The following is a 25,515-nucleotide window of genomic DNA, read 5'->3' as shown; positions in this document are numbered from 1 at the left end:
TCCATCACTTTCAACCTGGACTGTCCCCTTTCCTGGAGGTTCCTTCTGGTATCCCCAACGTGTATGCCATTGATCTCCTTGCCAAGTACTTTTAACCATAGTCATTGATAGCACCAAGTCAGGTTCATAGCCCTCAGCACTTCTTTGAAAATAAATTTCTTTTGGGGGGAGAAGGGGGAGTGAGACAGGGTTTCACTAGGTATCCCTAGTACTAGAACACAATATGTAGACCAGGCTGCCCTCGAACTCACAGAGATCGCCTGCTTCCTCTTCCTGAGTGCTGGGACTAAAGTAAGTCTCTTATGCACATTTTACAGCGAAGGAAACTGAGGGTCAGAAGGATTCAGAGCCTGCCCAGGAGCACACAGCAAGAGAGAGGTAAAACCAAGATGGGACTTGAGGTCTTCAGGACCTATGTCCCACCTGCTGTCCACTAGGAGTGTTGTGTCTTAAATCACTCAATGGCTAGAGGGAAAAGAAAGAGACTGAGTGAACACTAGATAAAGAAGTCAGTGAAAGGGCTTGTCCTAGCTAGTCTTCGTCTTCCTTCTCTCTCTCTCTCTCTCTCTCTCTCTCTCTCTCTCTCTCTCTCTCTCTCTCTCGCCAACTTGACACAGCTAGAATCATTAAGAAGTGGGAACCTATATGAGGAGCAAGCCAGTAAATGGTGTCCCTCCATGACTTCTGCCCCCAGGTTCTTGTCTTTAGTTCCTGCCCTGACTTCTTTCAATGATGAACTGTGATATGGAACTGTGAGATAAAATAAACCCTTTCCTCCCCGAGTTGCTCTTGGTCATGGTAATTTATCACAACAATAGAAACCCTAAACTAAGACAGGGCTCTTCTTCAAGAACTGCCCAGAAGGAGCCAGGGCTGAATTTTCCCAGCACTTCAGACACTTCTCTGGTATATTTTGCCTAAGGATCTTCCCCCAGATGCTTGCCTGATAAAGCACCCTCAGTTGATAGAGGCTCACCCTGCTTAAGAGTCCCAGAAGAAGCTGGGGGGGGGCAGGTGTCGGAAAGTGGAAAGAACAGAGAGTAATCTGAGGGTGTGCCCAGGACTCCATCATTGGTACTGATTAGGGTACAGCCACTATTCTACACACACACACACACACACACACACACACACACACACACACACACACACAGAGAGAGAGAGAGAGAGAGAGAGAGAGAGAGAGAGAGAGAGAGAGAGAGAGGAGCACTGTAGGAGTGGTTGGGTCTACGTCTGCCAGCACCTTCCCATCCTGAGCCTGCCTCCTCCCACCTGCACTTCCCTCAGCCCCCAGGATGATGTCCAAGGTGGAAGGCAGTGAAAGCTGGAGCCATGGCTTTCCACAGGAAGCCCCCTCCAAGTGCATGCTGAGCATGTGGACATTGTGGGGGGGGGAGGTATTTACAAGTGAACAGAGCCTACCAGCCTGGGGTAGGTAATGTGGACATGGGAACGTTACATTCACACCACCTCCCTTCTTTCTCCAGCCCAGTACACACCAGAAAGCCAGGAAGTGGTGAGAAAGGAAGGCAGAACCACCGAGCCAAACCCTGAACCCAAGCAGGCAGGCAAAGCTCTGCTGCTTGGCAGTCAGTAGGATTTTCTGTCCTCTCTTCACTCCGAAACTCCTCCTTCCAGGCCACCCACCTTGGAGCCTGGCAGCTCTCTCCTTGCAAGGCAAAGAGAAAATGAGATGGGTGGGAGAAGAGAAGAGGAAAAAGGAGGGGAGAGAGCCCAGCATGCCTTTCAAAGGAAAGCTGGGTCTTGGCCCTCTCCCATGCCCTCTGGACATTGTCTCTGAATGTCCTTCAGAAAGCAGTGGAGGAGCCCACAATACCTTGGGCCTCACCTGGGGCAAGAACAAGAGGAGGCCCGAGGGGAAGCGTTTTGGAAAGTTACAAGTAGCTGAAAATAGGGGCTTAACACAAGCAAGCTTCCTCAATCTTGACTGTAATAAAAGCAGATAATGTGTGAGTGAGCCAGGGAGAGCATGCTGGCAGGGGCCGCAGAGGCCGGCCGGCCGGCTGCACGCAGACAGTTTAGAATTCAGAGGAGATGCCAAGTGAGTAAACAGCGAATGAAGGATTACCCGGATGGGCCAAAAGCAGGTCCAGCAAGAATTGGACAGGGACATGTCAGGATCCACAAGCACTCAGACTCCTCATCGGGGGGTGAGGCCTGGCAAGCGACAGGGTCTTATCCACGCCTCCCCTATTTCTGCTCTCTCTTCCAGCAGACATCATCATGGCCTAGGGAATAATGGCTCACATTTGTACTGTGCGGAACAGTTTGTGAAATGCTGGACAGTTTACCGAAGGTTTCACATCCATTATCACACTTAATGGAGGTCACGAGGGCATCTTCTGCCCAGCCACCGCCTCCCTACATCACAGCCACTCTCCCGTCCCACAGTCCCTGGCCTGGGATAGCTTTGAGTGCCGGCCTTCAGCTTCTAAAGGAGGGGAGACGGGCTGTAGACTACAAAGATCTGCTAAGGCCGGAAGTCATCAGGATCAAGGCCGTTCAGGATGGGCAGGTTCAAGTGGCGGCTCCATGCAGGGTATCTAGCCAAGTTATCCAGGAACCTGCTGCTCTCCCTGCCCACCTCGTTCCCAAAGCTGATGAGCTGCCTGGGTAGCCATGAAAACGATCGCATCCATCAGAGCAGCAGGAGCCCAAGAAAGGAGGAGCTCACACGAAGGGCCTCTTCGGCAGGAGTGTGGAGCAGGGGGGCAGGATCGGAGATGTGTGATGATTAAGTACAAGCCTTGACCACTAGTTACTCCTATGAATAATGCATTGTTGTGCCTTGGCCTAAATCAGCATCTTATTGTTATTAATAATACACGGCAGCACAGAAGCTGGGGCTGGAACGCTGTGTTGTATCTCATTGGAGGATCTCAGAGCACTGCACACAGTTCCTCATCCTGGTGACTCAACTCCACCTCCCCAGGCTACAGGCTTCCTTGTGGGCCAGGAAGGGCACCTGTCCTTCTCTGACTTCCTCCCACCTGAGGCTCGGAGTCACAAAGGCCACATGAGTGAGGACTCATCCATCCTGGATTTCAAGTACTCAGCCAGGGTATGGGGTGGGGGAGGGGAGTACACTTAATCTTTGCCAGCTCAAGGGCTCTTGAAGATGCAAGATTATGTGAAGCAGCTTCCAGAGATGTTTAAGAAGGTAAGAAGTAACTAGAGAGGGACTCCAGATGTGGGCAAGAAGGATGGAGAGACACTGGTGGGGATCTGACTCCAGCTCTGCCTCTCATCAGTTGGGTGACCTTGGGCTGCTCACTCCGCTCTCTGTCCTCAGCCTTGTGGCTAGAAATTAGGGTGTCCCTCCTGTCTGCTATTTCACTATATTACAAGGTATCTGTCACAGGGTTAGTGATCAGGAGGACTGAGCAGCCGAGTGCTTCAGTGCTGCCCGTGGTGCTGAAACAGATGTGGGCCCGGCTATCCCTGTCCTTGGTGCTGAACAGTCCTCAGTCCCAGAACTGTGGCCTCCTCACTGCTCCCATAGAGAAGGACTCGAGACGGGAACCTTCTCACAATTATAGCGCAGTAGCTATATAGCTCTCTCCTCCTCGGACGGTCCCTTCCTGACCAACCCCCAGCTGAAGCCACCAGAAGACCTCCGGAGCTCCTTTTCTTTAGACGGTGGGGTCCCAGCGAGTCCCAAGTCTCTCGGTTCACGTAAATACCACGCCCTCTTCCCTCTAGGCAGTCTGCCACACTGCCTCCTGGTGGCAGGCTTGGAACTGCACCCAGAGCAGGCGCACAGAAGGTCCCCAGTGGTGGTGCAGGGTGCGCCGGGAAGGAGCGGCAGAAGGCCTGGCCCCCGCCGCCCCCTCACTGCTCCTAGGGCAATCTGGCACTCTGAGCTTGCATCATTGCCCAACACATGCACGCTCCAACTCGTCCGTCCTTGTCCTAGCCTGGTTGGGCGCCTGGCTGCTCGGGTCACAGTGCAGACTGAACAGATGACCAGACTGCACCAACCGAAATGCTGATTCCTCGTCCAGGTGGTGGGCGGTGTTGACTTGACAAACACCAACCTTTCCTCCCACTGCTAGGCCAGGAAACCCCTATGATTTGCTTCCCTCCGGGGCAGAGGCTCCATCCCCAACAGCCACCCAAATGAGAACCTTCTCACAGCCCTTCCCTAGGAAAAAAGTGAGGAGCTTGGAGAGGAGGCCATACCCATGAGACAGGCCTATTCTACAGGTGAGAGGCTCTCTTTGAAGTAGTTGTGCTTGGTGATTCTACAGATCTACGTTAGCCAGACTGGCTGAAGAAACTCCCCCCAGTCACCCAAAACAAAAAGCAGGGTTCCGGGGCTAGCGGCAGGGCTCAGCAGGTAGACTGCTTACCTAATATGTACTAGGTCCTAGGTTTGATTCCCAGCACACCATAAGCTGGGAATAATGGTGCACACCTGTAATCCTGCACTCAGGATGTGGAGGCAGGTGGGTCCGGAGGCCAGTTTGGGATACCTGAAACCCTATCTCAGGATGAACAAACATAAAAACACCAAAGACAATCCTGAAGCACAGATTCTCGGAATCCGGGGAAGGAGTGGAGCTAATTTTCTTTAATTATAGTAGAGCCATCACTGAGCACTTGTTACCTACTAAGCGACATGCTAAGAGTCCTGCAAACGTCATCTCCTTCAGCCTTACAAACACCCACCGGAGGAAGCACCATAGTCAGCCTCTCACGAATGAAGAAAGTGAGGATCGGAGAGCTGGAGGGAGCCCCGAGTGATCTGGCAGACATGGAGACCCTACCTTCCACCCTTAAACTTCAGCTACCTTCCAGTGTTCCCGAGGCCTCAGCATCCCTCGGGTATCTGCAAGACCGTTCTCTCCTCTCATCACCCTCCCCTCTCAGTTGAGAGCCACACGGATGAGACGGTGGCACCTAGCACTCAGCAATACTCATAGCCTTACTAAGTGTTGTCATAGCCGCCGGCTGAACTGAGCCTGGTGATACTGAGGGGTGAGGGCAGGCAGGAATGACCTCACAGGAGTCGATACTAAGGCTCAGAGGAATAAATGGCTTGCCCTAAGTCTCATTTTGAGTCAGAACTCAATTGAAGGTGTTGGGCCTGCCGCATAGTACGTATTTCCCACTTGTTCAAGGCAGGGCTCCTGGGTACACAAGGCTCGAAAATCCTGGGGGCTACGAGGCTTTCTGAGGCTCTGACCCAGGCTGCTTTCCTTCTTCCTGCTCCCTAGAGGCCACCAGCTGGCTCAGCTTTAAGTTGGAGTCTTGGAGTCTCATTCTAAATGGTTTTTTTCTTCCAGGCAATTACCTCCTGCTAATTAGGAAGCGAGGCTGCCAGTCCCAGGGCCCCCGGACTGACCCCTTTCTCAACCCACAGGGATGAGGGTGTGTGGAGGCAGTGAGTGGCAGCACTAGTCACAAACACTTCCTGGGTCAGGGCCGGTCAGGGCAGTGGGGGCAGTGGAGGATCAAGGAGTCTCAAGGACATGGAGAAGGGAGGGGAAGATGCTGGGGGGGGGGGGGGGGCGCTGAGTGGGCGTGAGCAGGGAGACCAGGAGCTAGAAGCAGCCTAGACACACCCATGCAGAGTAATAGAGGTCTGGGCAGCAGAAGGGGCCAGAATACCTGGGAAAACATAGCTGCAAGGAAGTCAGGAAGGGATGGGATAAAGGAAGGAATTCCAAGGAACTGACACTGAGACAGACAGATCTCCGTTCTTCAGAGAGGAGAGAGAAAGCACCCCGTAAGATGGCCAAGATTACAAAAGAGGGTGGCAGAGAGGGAGCTACTAGGAGACTCCAAGAGGGAGAAGGAGACGGGAAGGACAGGGAGGAAGGAGGAATCACTGGAAGAAACCCCAGGGAGGAGTGGAGAATGCGGGAGAATGACTTGGAGTGGCAGCTCCCAGAGCCCCAGGAAGGGCTATTTCTACATCGTCGCCCTTGAGCCTCCCCAATGTCAGCACCCAGCCAGCCGGGCCTGCATACCTTCCTACACAGCCACAGGTGCGGGCGGGCACGATGATCACCCAGCTAGCTCATGCCCCAGATGTTCCACATTCTGGGGACAGTCAACTGACTTTCCTCCATGTCAACCTGTAACCTCTTCCAGTGGACTGAGGCAGGGGACCCTCCTGGGTCACAGTAACATAACTGGTGCGTGTGGGGGCTGTGAGCTGCAGCCTGTCTGTGTCTCAGCAGGGGGATCAACACACAAAGAAGTAGTGATTGGCCAAGGTCATACAGCCAGTGAGTGCGGAAGTCAGACACAGAGGACTCAGGGGCTAAGTCCCAGTAGGGGGTCCCATTCTCTGCTGGGCAGCCACAGCAGATGAATGTTGATCTTGGCTGCCAGCAAGTCAGAACTTGATGTGTACCACATGGAAGGGAGCAAGTGTGGCCAGGGGTTGAAAGAGAAGCAAAAGGAAAGGGGGGGGGGGTGCTGGGTAGGAGGGCTCTGCAAAGGCGACCATGGCAGCTACCATTATTGAGTACTTACTAGGCACAGTATGTCACCCGCTTAACACATGATGTGTGGGATTCCATTTGATCCCCATGACAACCCTATCACCCTATTATAGTGAAGAAACAGAGTCAGAAGAACTAGCTAGTGAAATGATTCTAACCTGGTGGCCAGTCAGCCATGTTGAGGCCCACCATTGAGAAGATCACTTCACTATGGCATTATCTGAGTTCCCAGCTCTGAAAATCTAGGCCCCAAATGCCAATGGGGGCTGCAGTTTTTCTTGCTGCATGAAAGGGAGCACTCTTCTTGTTGGTTTGTTTTTCGAGACAGGGTTTCTCTGTGTAGTTTTGGTGCCTGTCCTGGATCTTGCTCTGTTGACTAGGCTGGCCTCGAACTCACAGAGATCTGCCTGCCTCTGCCTCCCAAGTGCTGGGATTAAAGGCGTGCACCGCCGCCTGGCATGGGAGCACTCTTACGAGATCCCGCATTCAGTAAGTCCCATTTCTAGGCACTGTATACAGCCTAGGTGTATATAGTCTTAGCTCGGCCACTTACTGTGTGACTTCAGGTAGGTCATCTGCCTTCTCTGGGGTTTTGGTGCTCTCACCTGGAACGTCTAAGAGTAGGGACCAGATACCAGTGACGGCCGGCTCATGCACGCCGTGGTGCCGACTTGCCGAGAGACACGGTTCTAGGTGGTTTACATACCAAGATCCCCAGAGGCAGCACCGCTATCTCCATTTCACAAACAGGAATGGAGGTACTGCAAGGTTAAGCTACCGAAGGTCACAAAGAGAATCAGTGCACAGCAGGTCTGGGACCTGAAACCCATCACGTGTGTGTCTACCTGTGCAGGAGCCCATGGGTGTGCCAGTGCATCGTGTGTGTGTGTGTGTGTGTGTGTGTGTGTGTGTGTGTGTGTGTGTGTGTGTGTATAAGTTTGTGGAGGCCAGAGGACAACCATGGATGATGTTCCTCAGGAACTGTCCACCCTGTTTGTTTGTTTTTGTTTTTTACATCTTTATTATTTATTTTGTTTGAGGGGCATGCAGGCACCATACCAAGCATGTGGAGGTCAGAGGACAGCTTGAAGTAGCTTTTCTTCCCTGCCATCATGTGAGTCCCAGGGTTGAGCACAGGATTACGCTTGGTGGCAGGTGCCTTTTCCCGTGGAGCCATCACGCCAGCTCTACCTGGGGTTGTTTTGTCTTTTTTTTTTTTAACAGGATCTCTCACTGGCCTAGAGCTCACCAAGGTGGCTGGGCTGGCTGGCTGGCAAGCTCAGGAATCCTCCTGTCTCTTCCTGCCCACTGCTAAGATTACAAGGGTGTACCACTGCGTCAGGGTTTTGTTTTTAAATGTGTGTTTTGGGGACTGAACTCAGGTCCTTTGCTTTCAAGGCAAGCACTTTACCAACTGAGCCACCCCCCCAGCCCAGAATCTGATTGTTTTTTGATCCAGAGCCCCAGTGGTCTGCCTGCCATTCTGCATTCTCTTGGTCATTTCCCTGCATGTGACTTATCCTTCTTTACCTGTTCATCAGTTCTTAATCAGTATCTACCTAAAATAGCCATACTGGGTCACATATGCCCACAAGTATTCCAGTACCAAGAAGAGGCCAACTCTGGTATGTGCTTAGGCGCGCGCGCGCGCACGCGCGCGCACACACACACACACACACACACACACACACACACACACACACCTTTCTGTGTTCTGGTTGGTTAGTGGAGACCTTGTGCATAGCCACGTGGTAGTGACGTGGGCCACCACACCCTCTCTCCTCTGCTTCCCTCTAGTGCCTGGGTGGCTGGCACGTCACACCACACACCTGCTGGCTCTCCATCCCCACTGCCTTCCTCACGCCTCTCCTCTAGCAGAAGCAGGCACCTTCTCCAGGAAGGAAGCAGGCTCAGGCACAGCCTGGCTCCCACGGCCTGAAGATGCCAGCCAACTTGGGGGTGGGAAGGGAGGAAAAGGCATCTGCATAAGGCTCCGGGGGGCTTAGGGTCTATGATTCCTACTAAAGACCAAGTCTTCCCTCGGTTCTGGCTGTCATAGCTCAGCTCTCACAGCCCTAAGGGTGCCAGCCCCCCTTAGTCATTTCCACAAATGAGACAGATGGGGGACATGGGAACAGAGGGTCTAGCCCTTACTCCCAAGCAGGGTGATGGTACCACCAGGGCCCCTCTGGCTGAGTTTTAACTGCACCCCTCCACCCCATCCCTGGTCCCTACGCTCTCCTCCCCCTGCCCAAACATCTCAGAGTTCTGGGTATTTTTAGGCCTCAGCTGACAGGCTGTGAAATCGCTCCCTTCGCACCTCCCCAACCAGGCGGGGGCTGGAGAAGGAGGAATGAGGTTGGGGAGGGCCACACAGACAATTCACTGGGCTCCTCCCAGGCTGGCAGGTGCCAAGCAGTAAGTGAGGGGCTCCTCCCCTTTTCCCCAGATCCTCTGGCAAGAGGATCCCTCCACTTCGCCTGGAGAAGAATGAAAACAGTACAGAAAGGGACCTCGACTCCATTCACAGGGACTGGAGAGTAAAGGGTTTATAGGGGACAGCCCTAAGCACTCACGAAGGTGCTGGGACACCCTCTGAGTCTGACTCTGCAGCCAAGCCAACTCTAAGCACTCCCTTCTGAGAAATGGACTGAGAGACAGGCTGGCTGGGATCCTAGTAGGACAAGGGAAGTGCTAGGCAGCATAGCTCAGTGGTTACCACCCAGCCTATGGACTAAGAATGACTCAAATTCTTTATTCTGATTTGTGGAATAACCCAGCCAAGATCCTCTAGCTCTCTGGTCCTCAGTTTCCTCACCTACACAACCTAGAAAATAAGGTCACACACACACACACACACACACACACACACACACACACACACACACTCATATGTATGAATGGGCACACAGACTCAAATGCCAACACATGTATGTGTGCTGCCAGCACCTCAGTGTAAAGCTGTTTGCCCTGGGATGACTGTTCTCAAAGGAAATAGGAAGATATATCCAGACCCTGGTGGAAATGGGCCCCTGTACCAGGGGCCATGGGCGTGGAGTAGCTTGCCCAGTTGTCACGGAGACAGTTTAGCTCTGTTGAGACTCTGGAGCCCAGACCTGGCAGCATGAGTGTGAGTTCCGTGCTTCCTGCTATGGCCTTACCCTGATGTCCAAAGTGAGGGGTGGGGTGCAGAACTAATCATTAGCAGTATCGCCTATGTCCCTGGGGCCCTGGAATCACTCACTTTGGCTCCCCACCCACCTCTGAGAGGCCTTTTCTAATGACCCCGGTGCTAGGAAGGTCCTCTCAGGGTCTTTACTGATGCTCATCCACACTGGCTACCATCTGACTGCCCACTTCCCACCACCGGTTTGCTAAGGCCAGGACCCAGGTCAGCAGAATCCTGAAAAATTAAGGCCTTGGGCTCAACCCTGTTCGGGTGAGAGAATGAGGCAGGAAGCCTGAGACAGAGCTGGGCAGGTGTGTTCCCTGATGAGACTCTAACTCCATTGCCAGCTTGCTGCCAAGCTTCCCATCTCCCACACTGCCACACCATTATAGTTCTTTACGGCGATCTGTTCAAAAGGCTTCCATTACCTTACGAAAGCCAAACAAAACTGGGGAACGTAGCTCGGGTGGCAGAATTTTAGGCTAGCATGCACAGGGCCCTGGGTTCAATCCTTGGCATTTCATAACCTAAGTGTGGTGATATAAACCTATAATCCCAGCATGTGGGAGGTAAAGGCAAGCACACCAGAAGCCCAAGGTCCTCTCTGGCTACGGTAGAAGTTCCAGGCCAGCCTGGAATACACGAGACCCTGTTGCTCCGCCTGTCAATAATTCTATAATTTCTGAAGCCAGGCCTTTCCCAATCTGGCCCAATTTACCTTCCCAAGCCTCACTCTGGACTACCACTCCCCAGAATCTCCCTTCCAGGCAAGTTCAGGCACTGCCTCGACTGGCCAAGACCTCTCAGGCCCCTGAACTTTCGTGTGTGCTTGCTCGCAATTGCCAAATGCCTGGCCTGTGCTTCTTTCTATGGCAAGCTCTTCTTTGGCCCTCAGGACCCAAAGCTCTGCACCCAAAGCTCTTGGATCCTGCAGCATGGCTGGAATCCCGAACTGACTTCTAATTGCAAGTCCCTGCCAGGGTGTACTGACGACGACAACGGACACGTCACGTGCTTAGAAGAGCATCCATCACACAGCGAGCACCCCGCAAATCTGTGTTATCTTGACAGCTACTGATTACCATGGCCTCGGTGAAATCCTCCCCAAAGTCTTCCACTGAGCAAGTGGCATACATGTCCTCCCCGGAGCTTCCGGAACCCCCGTCCCACACATCAATCTCTCAGAACGGGGTAATGTTGATAACAGCTGCCCTTCCACACCACGAGTGTTTACTACGTGCGAAGCTCTGGGATGACTGCTTCTTTTTGCCTCATCTCTCCTCATCCTCCAGGCACCCAGAAGCGAAGAAGCATCCTCATGCCCATTTCACAGAGGAGGAAACTGAGGCAGCAGGGGGAGAGCGAGACAGCAACAATTACCTATACAGGAGCTCACGAGGACAGCAGGTGGGTCTAGGGCCCTGGCTTTGGCAAGGCACCCCTGGTAGCACATGCGTAAGGCGCCTAGCATATACCGAGTGCTCCGCAAGTAAGAGGCTGCTACTTCAGTGCTTCTGCTAATATTAGTGGTGGGGAGGTGTTGGGTGAGCCGAGAAGGAATTCCTTAAGCTACGCGCCCTGCGGAGCACAACCTACTCCATTCCTAGAGGAAGGAACCAGGGTCTCAGAGGGGTCCTGGGCCTGTTACTCATAGGGTCAGGCACGGGAAAGAGAGGGAACCCTAATATCTCACTGGGCTTAGAGACCCCACGGGGTGTTTTGATGAGCAACTCCTCTAGGGGGCCCTGGTGTACTCCGATTGGGCCGAGCACGCGAGGGCCTGCTCTGGGCTGGCCAAGTCAGCCACAGCTCTCTGGCCCTGCTGACACTATCCCATAGTAATGAGACGGATCCAATTTGTACCCAGAGCCCCACCGGGAGCAGCTGCCGCGGCAGGGTTTGAAGTAATTTAATTGGACACATTAGCCACACAGCTCTCTCCTCTACTCCCCTGTTTGGGGCTTCACGCAGGCACCCCTTTCTCACTTACCCAGCCCCGGCAGGAAGCAGGCGCACACACCACCAACCAGTTAGAAGAGACTCGTTGGCACCCCTCTTCTCTTTTTTCTGGGGTTCCCGGAGGTGCGCAAACCCGAGGCCCCCTTTTTTGCTGATGCAAACAGTAGCTATGGAAGCTTACTGAAGCCGAGACTCAGACCCTCCCTTCTGCCTCCTCCACTGGGAAGAACAGGGTCACCCCTTTCTCTCATCAAGCAGCCCCAGAAGCCCTCATCCTCCCAAGCTCCAAGGACACTGGAAGGAGCAGGGCCAGAAGCATCACGCTGTTCTGACAATACGGTTGGTTTTGTCACTGTCAGGGTAACTACTGATTCAGGGGACAGTCCTTCTCTTCGGATCTTGGGGAGGGGTACAAACGTACATGCATTGAATCAGACAGAGTCACTAACACAGAGATGAGTTCAGTTTAACACAGCTACACACACACACACAGCCACACAGCATCATGGTAATCTTGTATCTGTATACAGAATACTCCCACAACCATCCCATGTCCACACCCATGCGTGCTTACTGCTAGGTGAGGCCCTGCTCCCTGAAGATGGAAGCCTCAGAGGTAGCCAAGTTGGCAGGTTGAGGGTGTGGCAGGGGGCAGGCAGGATCCCTAGAGAGCCCTGACAGGCTGAGTACAGGGCCGGGGGAGGTGCCCTCCCCAAAGCTTTCCGTCACAGCTCCCCATGCACCTCAATGCACCTCGCTATGAATACACTCATTAGCTGCTGTTTACAGCGGGCAGGGCACTCAGCACTCAGCACAGCTATCACGGCCAGCCAGCTGCCGCCCGCACACGCACACACGTAGGTACACACAGCCACCAGGCTTCTCCCACCACCCTGTCTTCCCCTCCCCCCTCACTTGAGTCCTCACTTGCGCTATCACGCAGATATACCAATTCCCCAAACATCCCAGCCCACCCTATAACTCAGTTTCAGGCCCAACCACCCAGGGTGACACACCTTTCCCAAGGGCCCCTTCCAGGTAGAAGCTGCCAAGCCTTCGTGAGGAGCCGATGAGCCAGCCCACCTTCCTACCAACGGGTAGGGATGCAGGAATAGACGCTGGGCTCTCTCCAGTCCCTTCCACAGGTTCCATGCTGTCTGCCAACTCTGTTCCAACCCCCAGGGAATTCTGCTGGGTGAGACAAAGCTTGGCCCTCCAGAGGCAAATTGGACAGAGACCAGCAGGGCTACCCCCTGCTGCCTGAAGGTCAGCACCTCCATGTCCATGGAACTGGCACAATTCGCTTGGCACCACTGGCTGGGGTTCCCTGGCAAGGTAGAAGGGTACCCAGGCTTAGCCTGGCACAGGCTGGCTCCGGCACCTGGCCAGAGCAGTGACTGCCCTGTTAGAGAAAGCTGACCTCATTGGCCACGAGTGCCACCTGTGGGCACTGACCATGGAATAGGGACTACACATAGAGATGTCTGTGCCCACCTGGGATATCTCGGTGTCTCCTAGGAGCCCACGGAACCAACTCCTCCTCCTCCTCCACTCAGGACTAAGCCTCCCAGCCAGCACATGGCCCCCTCAGCAGTTATTCCCTGCTGTTGTGGGCCTCACTCCCCTGGGGGAAGCAGTTATTGAAAACGGTCCATCAGATTCAATAAGAATTCAAAGTCCCTGAGAGAATAGAGGGGTGGGTGGAGCGTGGGGGTGGAGAGGAGGGGACCACATGCTCCTCCTTTGCCCTTCCCCCATGGCATGCTTCAATATTAGGCCTGGAGGACCCTTGCTCTGTTGCCCTTGAAGCCTGTGGGTCAACTAGGACCAGGACCAGCTGCCCAAAGACCCATCTTCGCTTGCTTGATGACCGCCTGGTCCTCTGCCTTCTAGCTTCCCCCCTGCTCCTCCCCACCACCTACCACAAGCTGGCCTATCACCACGATCCAAACCTCTCGGACACTCTTACCATCAAGGAGAGGCTTCAGGACCATCTCCTTTCTCCATCCTTGGGTTCATAAACACCTAGCCTGATGGTCAAGCTGTCCCTACAAGGCCACAGGACAGCACAGACCAGTCAGTGAGAGGTCTGTCTCCTCAGCAACCATATAGCTTAGAGGAGCCCCTATACCCAAAGGTCATCCTCTCCTAGCCCACTGTTAGACTAACTCATCCTCAGACCCCATCCCTGTCATACCTGTTAGAGGACCAAGGGTTCTGAAGTACTAACCTCTGCCCCAAGCCCAGGACACAGGCACAGCAGCAAACGGAGCCCGTGCAGATGGGGTTAGCTAGACGAGGACGGTCCTTTGAAGAGCAGTTGTCAGGGAAATTGTGGGATGGTCTGTCTTTGTTGGACTTCCACATCACCCAGCCTTGGCCCTGGCTCCATCTATGGTCCTCATACCTACCATAAACTTCACCTGTTCTTTCAGTCCTAACTCCAGCTTCACACCAACCCCTCCATCAGACTCTGCCCTGAAGTTGTGCCCAGGGAGCAGATGGGAGATTTAGACAATTACCTTGCCATGCCAAGGCCCTCTGCCCTATATGATACATCTAACTCTGCCCCCTTTGCCCCTAAGGAATGACCTGCCTGATGGAGTGTCTGTAGGGGACAGAGCCCACTAACAGGTGGGACAGACGGAGGCTTCAGACACTGCTGTCCAGTGAAACTAACGAAGTCCCAGGCGCCTGCTGACCGAGTAGGAAGCCCCAGGACCTGACCTCTCCCTCCCAGCCCTTCTCTCTGGCCTTGCTCACTAGCTCACTGCAAGGTCACTTCTCCCTCCCTCCTCCTTCCCGCGGCTGTCCTGCCTGTCCCGCCTGCCCACCGCAACGCTGACCCCTGCAGGCCTGCTGAGGCCCTGCCCAGCCTGGGGACAGGCCGTCAGAGAGACAGACCAAGGAGGCAGGCCAGGCCAGCTTTGGGATGCAGAGGATAAAGGATGGGAGAGAGAGGGCAGAGGAGGCTGAAGGTACCGGGTAGAGGTGGCTGGGCAGACTGGAGTAGGATCTCATGGGTGTGCATGGGAGGGAACAGGTCTGCATTCCCCATCTGCCTCCTGTTCTCTTCCATGGCCCCTTTCTTTATAATAACAGGAGTAATAGTGCCCGGGGGGCCAGGGACCAGGTGGGAAGGGAAGAGCACTCATCAGGTAAAGTCTTCGTCTTAGGATGAGCCCTTTGGGGACCTGCAGAGTGAGCGAGCAAAGGGAGAGAGAATACCATAGGAAACCTCTGCAAATGGCCCGGGGCATGATGAGCCGAAGAGCATAAGGTATCTTTTATTTAGTTAGTTTTTAATAGGGCAACAGTGGGCACAGGTGTTCCTGAAAAGGCTGGATGAGGAGACCAGGCTGTAAGAGGTACTGGCTCCTGGGGGACCGGAGGGGAGATGAGGGACTGGTCTGAGTCACACAGGAATTAATTTGCATATCTCCCTCCTACCTGGTGCCAGGCAAAGGGGAGTTGTGGGTGGTTGGAAAGGGGGGCTACAGGGCCTTCGCTGTGGGTAGCAGAGCCTGGGGGACTTTGAGTAAGCCGCCAGGGATGGGAGTGACATGGAGCTAGAGGGATTCTAGGAAGTGGGCAGTGACACTAAGGATCACAAAAGGCTCCCAGAGATCCCAAAGGAGCAGGATCCAAACATACCTTACCCGCTACAACCTATTTTTGTTTCCACCAGCCCAGTGCCCACACAAGAGAGAAGAAAACCTCACCAGCCGCCTCCTTCACAGTCAGAACCAACCTTGCCATAGGCATTGGTGGACCCTGGAGTTTTCAAGGGGCAAGACAGGTAAGCAGGAAGGGAAAGGTTCCGAGGCTGCCGGCCTGTCAGGAACAGCTGTGGAACCCAGGCCCTTTGCCCAGAAGATGCCAAGCACATCAAGTTGGCCTCTGTGGAGAGGGCAGAGGTGCTTGGAGGAGTGGTAACGTCATGGTGCCAAAGTGTTAGAGGGTAAGAGTGGGTGGGTGGGAACATGGTCCCGGGCCAGTGGCCTGACAGCAATGGAGACTGCCCCCACCACACTCCCTTCCACCCTCATCCTGAGCTGGGCTCTCAACTTGGTTGCTGAGCGTGAACCAAGCAAAAAGACGCCCCTGCCTTTGGTCCAAGTGTAGGAAGCGGGCTTTCCCAGGGGAACAATGTCAGGCTAGGTGACCTGGGTTCAGACAGATGAGGGAAAGGGCCCTCAAAGGTAATGTCCCTTCAGCCCACACCTAGAGGACATTCAGAGAAGGACATGAAGCTCCAGAGGAGACTGAGGCTCAGACCCAAGTCCCGAGTGAGTACAACGTCTGCCACCCAGTAGGTCAATCTCAGTGGACTTGGAAGTGCCCCTCGAGAGAAAACAGCGAGTGTGGACTGAGCACAAATGGTCAATCGCCAGTGTCCACCAGCATGCTGTGCACAGCTTCGGGGCTTGCGGCCCCTTCTGTGGAGGGTTTCAGGGCTGGTCTTTCTCACAGCACCTGCCTCCCCCAGGGCCCACAGCAGGGAATCCAGAGACTCTTGTAGGAGCAGGGCTTAGGCTGGAGCCCCGCTCTTAGCCTAGCCCAGACACAGAAACCCCGGAGGCCGAGAGGCTGAACTAGGAGAAGTGGGGGTAGGGGGTTCTGCTGGGTCTGAAGGAGCATCCCAGGTGGGAGCTGGAACTGAGCCTGGACAGGAGCTGCAGAGGACCTGTCTACAGGTGGGCACTGCGTGGGGGAGGCGTCAGGAGCCAAGGAGGAAATGGCAGAGCCATTTCCCGAGGAAGGAGGAGAGATTCCTGGCTTGGGCTCTAAGGATGCTAGAAGGATGCTAAGCGGACAGTGGGCTCCCAGGCCACTCCCTTTCAGAAAGGCAAAGGGGTGCGGCCCCCTTCCCCACCCTCCCTGGTAGGACTGGAGTGAGTTTGATGTTCTTTGCGTCCCCCTCCCCAAGGCCAGGAGAACATTGCCCGGCCACCCCCATTGTCATCAGCCGCTGAGATTTCTCTTCAGGTACCCCTGCCTCCCCTTCACAGCTCTTGCGGTTCCCCACCCCCCCAGAAGCCTCTATCCCCCGCCGCTGCACCAGATTCCCACTTGCCCCCTGGAGCCCCTTCAATTCACAGTTGGCACCACAGATGACACTCCGCTCCTCTGTGCCCACAATCTTGGCCCAAAGCTGCCAGGATCCTCCTTGCCCCGAGGTTCCCCAACATTGACATCCCCAGGGCACCGGTGTTGGGTAGCAGGGGGTACCGCTGAAGGCACTGCCCGGCTCCCACGGGGACAGCAGCTCCTCGCTCCACCACACACGTTGTCCTTGGGCTGCTGGGGGGTGGGGGGGGAGGTCCTTGTGGGGACACTGCGAACCCGGCCCCGGGCATCCAGCCTAGCAACGTCCCGACTGCGGGGTCTAAGTCTGAGTCTCTGCCGCTAGAACCCACGCCCCCGGGGCTGGGATGACCCTGGTAGGAAGGGGTGCAATTCGTGCGGCTCCAGCCGACAGCAGCCCTAGGCTGGGGCTCCGAGACGGCGACCAGGCGCTGCAGCCATCCTGCCCGCCGGTGCGGGGCGCCCCAGCCCGCGCGGGGCCGCGCTTACCTGGGCTGGCCGCCTCCGGGTCCCGGTACATGGTCCCCTCGTCGCCGGCTCCCTCCGGGCTCCTCAGAGCCGCCTGCGGCCGCGCGCTGCTCTGCCGCCGCTGCAGGGCATGGGGCCGGGCGACCCCCGGGGGCGGGTCCGAGGGCGGGGGCCGCGCGGGCTGCACCGAGCCGCTGAGCCGGGGAGCGGGGGCCGCCCGCCAGCCCTCCCGGCCGCCCGCGGAGCACGCTGCCGCCGCCGCCGAGCCGCGCGGAGCCTCCTCCCTCTGGCCTGCGCGCCGCGTGTGCGCGCCGGAGCGTGTGTGAGTGTGTACGAGGCGGAGAGAGTGTGTGTGTGTGGATGTATGTATGTGTGTGCGTGCGTGCGTGTGTGAGTGTGTGTATGTGTGTGTGTGCGCCCGGGGCACCGCCGGCGCCGCCCGCCCGCCGCCGAGCGCCACGGCCACTGTCACTGCTGCGCCCACTACTGGCCACGCGCTGCACTGCAGCCCTGGACTGGCCGCCGCCGCCCGGAGCCGCCCCGAGGGCACGGCCGCCGCCCCGCACACCCCAAACGCTCACGAGGCCCCTGCCTGGAAGGGCTGCGGAGCTCCACGGCTAGGTTCGTCCAGACTATGGAAGACGTGACCCACTCAGCCCGTGCGCCACGGGTGGCGGTGGACTCGCACGCCACCGGGTCGCCCAGCTGGCCATCTCCTCCGAGGTGCCCTCTGACTCCGTTCCGAAAGGCATGGAGATCCGCCCCGGGTTTTCCGCTCGGTGGCCGCTCGAGGGCGTTAGCTCCGGACTCGGAACAGTGGAGGACCAGGGAAGAAGGGTTGGTGGGTATCAAAACCAGGAGTGGAGTATGTTGCCAGTTCTGGGCCTCGGTCTGACAGTCTTGTCTTTCCCAGAGCTGACGCGCTGCAGGAACAGATAGGACTAGAATCTCCTTCTTCCGTGGGGTACTACGTATGGCAACCTTTCCCACCTATTCCAGCTCAGTGAAAAAAGAAAGCAGCTGTTAGCCCCTATTCATTCCTCTCCTGACCCTGTTCTCCCGGTCCTCCTCTTTCCCTTGACCCAGTGTGCCCCTGATAGAAATGAAATCCCCTTCTGCCAGCCTTGAGGATCTCTTGGCGCACTCTCAGCTATCTGCTCCCTGTATCTGTTTAACGTTTTCCAGATCTGACAGACTCTGTTTTTCTCTACAGAATCGGGACTATTTGATTCTGGGGCGGGGAAGAGACAGAATCATGTCTCAAGAACTTTGAAGGCCCAGGACCGAACCATGGGGATCAGGTACAGGCTTCCTTACACACATCTTCACAGGGACTCACTTCTCTTCCCTTAATACAAGCATACAAACAGCCTAGCTCACAAAGAGTCTCAGACCTTTCCCACGGTGCATGTCTTGTCCCTACCCTGCACTGAAAGGGGTGGGTAAAACAGCATAATTGTTGGATTACAAACGTCAGCATCTTCCTTCCGTGCAATTGACAAGTGAACCAGGCTTTCCAACATTGAAGGTTTCTGCTCCCAGAAAGCCACCTAGCTGGCTTCAAACTGTGTGTGTGGCTCATGCCCTACCATACTGCACACACACACACACACACACACACACACACACACACACACACCACATTCACCTCCACCCACAGCTTTTCCGGCTGAGAAATAGATAAGGAAATTCCCCCAGCAAACCTTCTCTAAGACTGTTCCGGTGGAAAACAGATTTCCTGGGCTGAATATTCTAATTAAAAATGGAAGGGGAGCAAATGGAAGGCATGTGTAGGTTAGGGCCTGTAATTCCCCAGTGGCCAGAAATCTCAGCCCTCACCCTGTGGTCAAGGGCTGTTTTGTTCCACATCCTGCAGCCATCCTCACTCACATGCAGCCAAGAATCCAGGAGGTAGCCACAGCCTCTATGTGTGTGTGTATGTGTGTGTGTGTGTGTGTGTGTGTGTGTGTGTGTGTGTGTGTGTTGGGGGGGTTTCTGCGAATCCTGGGAAGCCAGGCCAGTAGGCTGGGGTTCTCGGGTCTCCAGCTTTCACTCATGCCACCTTCCAGATCCATCTGCCTCTCTCAGTGCCTTCTAAAGAGAGAAGAGTGCACTGTCCCCTACCCCAGCCATCAGTGGGTATACAGGAAGGGCTGGCTCCTCTTCAGAAATCTTCCTACTCCAGATTCTCCCACCCTCCAGAGAGAGAGGAGAGGGGAACAGCATAATCCCTTGCCGTTGTAACTTGACAGGTTTTTTACTGGGTGTCTGGAAGCTCCCAGTTTCTCAAAGCTGATGAAGAGGACATCAGAGAGATGACCCAAGCCACCTCCTTGGGGTGACAAATGATGAAAGTCAAGCCCCTCGAGGAGACCCAGGGAGCCATACGCTCTGAGAGCTCACAACCCAGGACGGGAGCTGCTAGAGGACCTGTAGAAGTCCTTGGTTTAGTTCCCAGATCTTTGCCTGCCATTCTGAGATCCATGAAAAGATCCTTCCATTTGCTCCCAACTCAGGGCTTACAAATAAAACTCACCTCATTCTCTCTCAGCAGGCATGAGATAGCCACTATTCTAAACAGTGGAGATGGACAGTCCCCCAGATATGCTAGATAAAACCTCAAGAGATCGCTTTGTGCAAAACAAGGCTCCGGGGCATTGTGGGTTTTGATTTATTTCTTTTTTATTTTTATTTTTTGAGTACCAGGGACTGAGTCCAGGGCCTTGTGCTTGCTAGCGAAGTACTCTACCACTGAGCTAAATCTTCAACCCCCTGAGACTTTGAAAACCCCTTTTCTGTGGGTTTCAGGCACTTTGTTCAGGGAAAGCAGCAGCATTGGAAAGAGGACAAAATACACATTCATGTGGCTCTGCCAGTCACAGCTGTGGTTAACCTGCACAGACACATGTCTCGGCGCCTTGGTTTCTTCTTTCTATATAATGAGGGTAACAATACTTATTTCTTTGATTACCGTAAGATTAAATGTAATACCGTTAACGATACCTGAAGCATCTGATTTATTCCTGATATTGATTCCTATTATTTTTTCTTATCCTTAGGAGAGGCGCTGTATACTCTCCATTCTCATGTTTTGCTTGTTGAAGAAATCATTTCAGAAATCTAACCTCAAACCATTTTGCTACATTTGAAGGCTACACTCTTCTGCTGGAGCATCCTGAGAGCCCAGCCAGCTGGGAGTTCCTGCCTTCTAAGCACTCAAAAGGACTAGGCAGAGGCAGGAAATGGAGTCTGCAGGAGAACTCAGGTCCTTGGACAACGAACTCAGGAGACTGTGAATTACCCCCACCCTGCTCTCAGGCTCTGACTCTTCTTAGAAGAGGTCCTGTGCCTCTCGAGGGGGGACTTCAGGGGAGGCCCTATCCTTCCATGACGCTACCGCCGGGTGGGCCCCTGTGTCCTGGGTTCCATGACGTGGCAGGAAGCATTCATAGCACCTAATTCCCCAAGGGCTGGCTTGCTGCATGCCTTGGACCCCTCAGGCCTGTTTCCCATCTGGCACAGTCATTGAAATCAGGTGTCCTGGGTCAGCTGCAGGCTGAGAGTAGGAGCAGGGAGGGACATTTTGTCCCTCTGGAGCAGATGCCAGGCCTCTACTCTCCCAAACAGGGCCCCCGAGGCCACCTGGCTGTGTTGCTAGGCCACGGCATGGAGGCAGGGCTCCTGGGTCCGCCAGCTTCTCCCCTGGCATGATCTCCATACTGCTGTTTCCCTACAGCTCCTGTCCCCTCACCCCCACCCACCAGACTACAGGATGAATTATTAATAAAAATGCTGAGGAAGCTGTTTGTGTGTGCGTGTGGCAGAACAAATACACCTCTCTCCTTGTCACCATCCATGTGGCAACAGACTCAGACTGAGTATTGGCCTGACCCAGCAGTGACACATCAGAGCCTACACAGTATACTAGGCCAGTCTAAAGCACTTGTCCCACAACCCTGTCCTCACCCCACCCCAGCCATCCCCTTCCTCCTCTGCAGAGGCCGGGAGTCTGGAGTGGATAAAAGCATAAGATTAACAGATCAGCCAGTGTAGTACTGCATGCCTGTAAATCTAGTACTTGGAAGGTTAAGAAAGGAAGATCAGGAGTTCAAGGTTAGCCTGAGCTATAAAAGATACTGTCTCAAAAGAACAATAAACAGATGCCATCATCCTAAAAGGACAGGACAGCAAGGACCAAGAAGGCAGTGGCAGCTATCACCATGTCTGTCCCATCACAAGGAGATGCAATCAGTGCTTTTGGATTTCCTACCCGTGCCCAGCCCCGTGGTACTCCTGCTTTGGAGGCCTAGTCCTAAAAAGATGGGGTTTATGCCACAACATCAAGAGCATGATTCTAGTCCTTTGCTCTGCTCCTGCCTTGTTTCTCTAGCTCTCAGTCTAGACGGTTATCTCTGGGCCTTGGTTTCCCCATCGGGGTAAAAATAGTACTGCAGAGATGGCAAAATATATTGGCAAGATACGGCAAGATGGTTTTCCTGGCTCCCCAGACGTGACCCCAAAGCATCAAGAATCCTGACCCAGGCCCATCTCTCTGTAGCTGCAGGCACTCAAGAACTCCCCAGGCTGCTGCAGGTCCAGAAGCATGCACGCTCTTACTAGAAGCCCCGCCTCCAGATCACCTGCCCTCCCATGTGTTTCTCTCCATCTTGATTCTCTCCCTTTAAAAAATTTTTAAAACATTTATTTATATCTGGTGTGTGTGTGTGTGTGTGTGTGTGTGTGTGTGTGAGAGAGAGAGAGAGAGAGAGAGAGAGAGAGAGAGAGAGAGAGAGAGAGAGAGAGAGAGAGAGAGCACGCACATGCCATGGCTTGTGGGAATCAGTTCTCTCCTTCCACTGTATGAGTTCCCAGGACCAAGTTCAGATCATAGGGTTTGGTGGCAGGTGCCTTTACCTGCCAAGCTATCTTGTGCGCCTGTCTCTCTTTCCTCCACTCTCCTCCTGATAGCCATCCATACTTCACTCAGCTTTCGTAGCATCGGCCCCCAAAGCCCCGAAGCTGAAAACAGGTGGCCTTCTTCTAGTCAGCTCCTCTAGGGACAGCTACAGCCTTCGAGAGAAGCTTGATCTTAGGCCTCTTCGTTGACTCTCAGGCTGCTCCAGACCCCTGAGACTGACTCAGGCCCCTTGGAAACTCCTCAGCTTGCTGATGCCAAGCTCAGGGAGCTGGGGTAAGACCCTCAATTCTTCCGAGGATCTGCTTCCCATTCTGTGCCATGGGGATGCTGTTTTACCATCTTGGTAAGTGTCTCAAGTCCTTCTGGGGATCTCATTTCCCTAGAAAAAAATGCAGACATAGATACAACATTTTGCTTATCAGTAAGTGTGTGGTCTGAAGTTTCTAGGAAAAGCTCCCTTGTCCTGAAGCTCTCTCTACAAGGTGGCTTCCAACAGTCTCAGCCCAGTTCTTTGCACTCCTTGCCCTCCCCATGATGACTCAGGTTCATGAGAGAGGTGGGCTGGGGGGAACTATTCCTAAAGTGTTCCCCTCTAGCCTTTGTGGCCTCTCCCTTCAGCACTGCTGTGGCTGGAGCCAGCCTGTCTGCAGCTCAGACTGGTGTTTTAATCCTTCTTGGAACCCATTGAACCGGCTTCACCTGCCTTTCAAGGTATTTAAAGGTTCTTTGACCAAATGCTTTTTGATCCTCCATTGATGGGAAACAAGCAGAGGCTCTTTCTCCAGCTGCCCCATTCCCCCTATGTGATTAGTCTCTAAGAGCTCTTTTTGATATTGCAGAAACTGTCTGTGGTTTGTTCAAAGCCACTGCCTCCCCCAGAGAACCAAGCTGGTCAGCGCCAGCCTCCACTGCCCATCCCCAGTGATGGCCTAGTTAACAGGGGCCTCCCAGGATCAAACTCCTACCTAGACTGCTTTAGGACCCCAGTCCCAGCCGAGTTGATAGAGAATCCAGTCCTGCTCCTCTCAGGGAGCTTCCTGGAGTCTGGATAAGATGGGGTGAGGGATTAGTGGCCCCTAGACTTCAGAGGACCATACCTCTGCATCTACCCCCTGAGGAAAGACAGGCCAGGGGGCCCAAGGGGTCTCTGGACCTGTTTTCAGGGTCTGGTTAATGAGATATCTTAGCTTGATACTGAGGAGGGGAAACTGAGGCTCTGAGTTCCAGATTCAGAGTTCTGTGTGTGAGGGGACAGAAACTAGAACGTATTACCCAATGTCTTCCCCCCCCCCACCACCCCACCCGTCCCTTCAAGGAAGGATTTAGTGTATCCCTGGTTGGTCTCCAGCAGGCTATGCAGTCACTGATAACCTCGAGCTTCTGATCTTTCTGCCTCTATCATTCAAGGCCTGAGGTAACACGCACCAGTAAGCCAAGTTTACGTAGTGCTGGGGATGGAACCAGCTAATCACTCACTTTACCAGCTGAACTACATACACTCCCAGTCCCATCCCAAGATCTCTGTGCTCCAGTAGTGGGCAGCTCCCAGTCTCCAAGGAGCTCCTCGGCTGGGTTTTGATCCAAAATTGGAGGTTGGGGGTTGGGGAGAGAGACCAGGTGCCTTTGCTCCTAATAGTGGAGAACCTGTAATCGCCCAGCTTGGGGCCCTGGACTGCCACCTCTCAACTGGATCCCAGAAAGGAGCGTCCCTCCGTGTCAACTCCAAACCGGTGCTGGAGCGCGAGCAGAGTCAGGGTCCTTACAGGAGACTGGCGAGGACGGCGTGCGCGTGCGCAGAGGGGGCGTGGCGGCGCCCTCCAGAGCTGACAAATTGCCGCGGACTAGAGAACAGGACAGTGCTCTCCCTGGAGGAGGAGACCCATCCACAGAGCCAGTAAGCACCAGACGCTGAAAAGTGCTCAAACCACTGCCCAAGGTCCACCCCAGCTCTCACTGAAGTTGAAGACCGCAGTGTGTGTGAGGGTCCTTCAGATCGTAGGATTATTTATTTATCCGGGAGGAGACACATAGCGTCCTGCAACCACCCTCCCTCGCTCTGGGGCGAGGACGATTTCCAGCACCCCAGGATGGGGGCAGCGAGTGCAAATCACCTGGTCCCCTCCTTCACCAAGACCTCCAGAGAGGCTGCTGGGCACCTTAGCTGTGCCAGACCCAGCGCCAGAACCCAGTCCCGGCACTGTAATAATCATAATAGCAGCTGCCAGCATTTATTGAGCTCTGAGGGCTTGCCTGGCCCGAGTGCCAAATGCATAACACGCATTATCCCACTTAATAGTCACAGCAACCAACATAGAAATCGTCTTGTGCTAATCCCCTTAGGAAGGTGAGGAGCCTGAGCCTCGATGGTCCGATGGTGTTCCCCCTCCCCCGCTGCTCTGCAAGGTCACAGCCAGAAGGAGGGGTAAGGGAGCCAGTCACCTGAGTGGGCTGTGCTGCCTGTGGCTCTGAAAGCCTTGGAGGTGAAACTGGGCAGCCCCTCAGCCACCTGTGGTCCTGCTCACGGAGGTGAGGGGGAGCACAGGCCCCCAGTAGTGTGGGAGGAGGAAAAAGAAAAGGTTCTACCTCCCACATTTTGGTTGCTCTAATTTCTCCTAGGTCCCCTGTCTTCCTGCTCCTGTCCCTCCCAACTGTGGGTGGCCCCCAAGGCTCTGTCCTCAGCCTTCATCTTCCACGTGTCTCTTCTTGTGATCTCATTCACTCCCACAGCCTCAGCTCCTGCTTCAGCCCAGCTTCCAGCCCTGTCTCTGGAGCCCTGACCTCCCTCCGGAGCCTGGCATCTGCATTCTTAATGAAGCATCTCCACCCAGGTGGAGTGAGCTAATTCCCTTCCCGAGGGAAGCAGCCCCCATTAGATCACACGGCCGCCCACCCCAGAAGGCCTCATTAACTCTCCCAAGCCCCAGATCTGTTTCCCAGATCCTCCTGGAACTCTTCCCCTTATCCAATCAGCCTCTTTGCTCTGCAGAGCTTCTCACACCCTGTCTGCTCTGACTCTGCAGCCACCTCCCTAAGTCACACTCACAGCCTCTCACCCTGTGCCTCAGCCATGGCTCCTGACCAATCCTTTGCCTCCTTCTGTCCCTTCCTCCCAGTGTCCTTCTTCATTGTGACTTTCTGACCAAGATCTGATCAGGCCCCTTCCTTCCCAACTCCTGGGGATCTCCAATAGCTCCCTGCTACCAGTGGCATTAGTTATGAGCAGCTTTGCCCTAAGGGGTGTCTCCTTCAGCACGGCTTCTCTCTCCTGCACCCTTGCTGGCTCACCCTTTAGCTAAACACTCTGAGTTTCCACCTATGAGTCCCCACCCTCTGAGGCCCATCTGACAACACATTTCTTCCAGGGAGCTGTCCCTGCTTGTCTTAGGAGAGCCCAAATTCTCTTCTGAAGCCCAAAGTGATTCTTCTTCGATGGAATC

The 25,515-nt window shown here is 54.5% G+C and overlaps 1 protein-coding gene across 6 annotated transcripts in view; it reads right to left on the bottom strand.

The window, feature by feature from the left end:
- Window positions 1-17,531, bottom strand: part of Syt7 (synaptotagmin 7) — a 61,403-nt gene extending 43,872 nt beyond the window's left edge. For all 6 annotated transcript variants that reach the window (XM_028884272.2, XM_037204626.1, XM_037204634.1 and 3 more), the window contains exon 1: window positions 17,182-17,531. In XM_028884272.2, the coding sequence (XP_028740105.1) occupies window positions 17,182-17,212 (31 nt within the window). In that variant the 5' untranslated portion in view covers window positions 17,213-17,531. The remainder of the gene's footprint in view (window positions 1-17,181) is intronic.
- Between the last annotated feature and the right edge of the window lie 7,984 nt (window positions 17,532-25,515).

This window comes from Peromyscus leucopus, chromosome 1 (genome assembly GCF_004664715.2).
Source record: "Peromyscus leucopus breed LL Stock chromosome 1, UCI_PerLeu_2.1, whole genome shotgun sequence".
NCBI classification, from domain to species: Eukaryota; Metazoa; Chordata; class Mammalia; order Rodentia; family Cricetidae; genus Peromyscus; species Peromyscus leucopus.
Note: the sequence above shows the minus strand (reverse complement) of the source record. Positions and strands in the feature narration are given on the sequence as shown.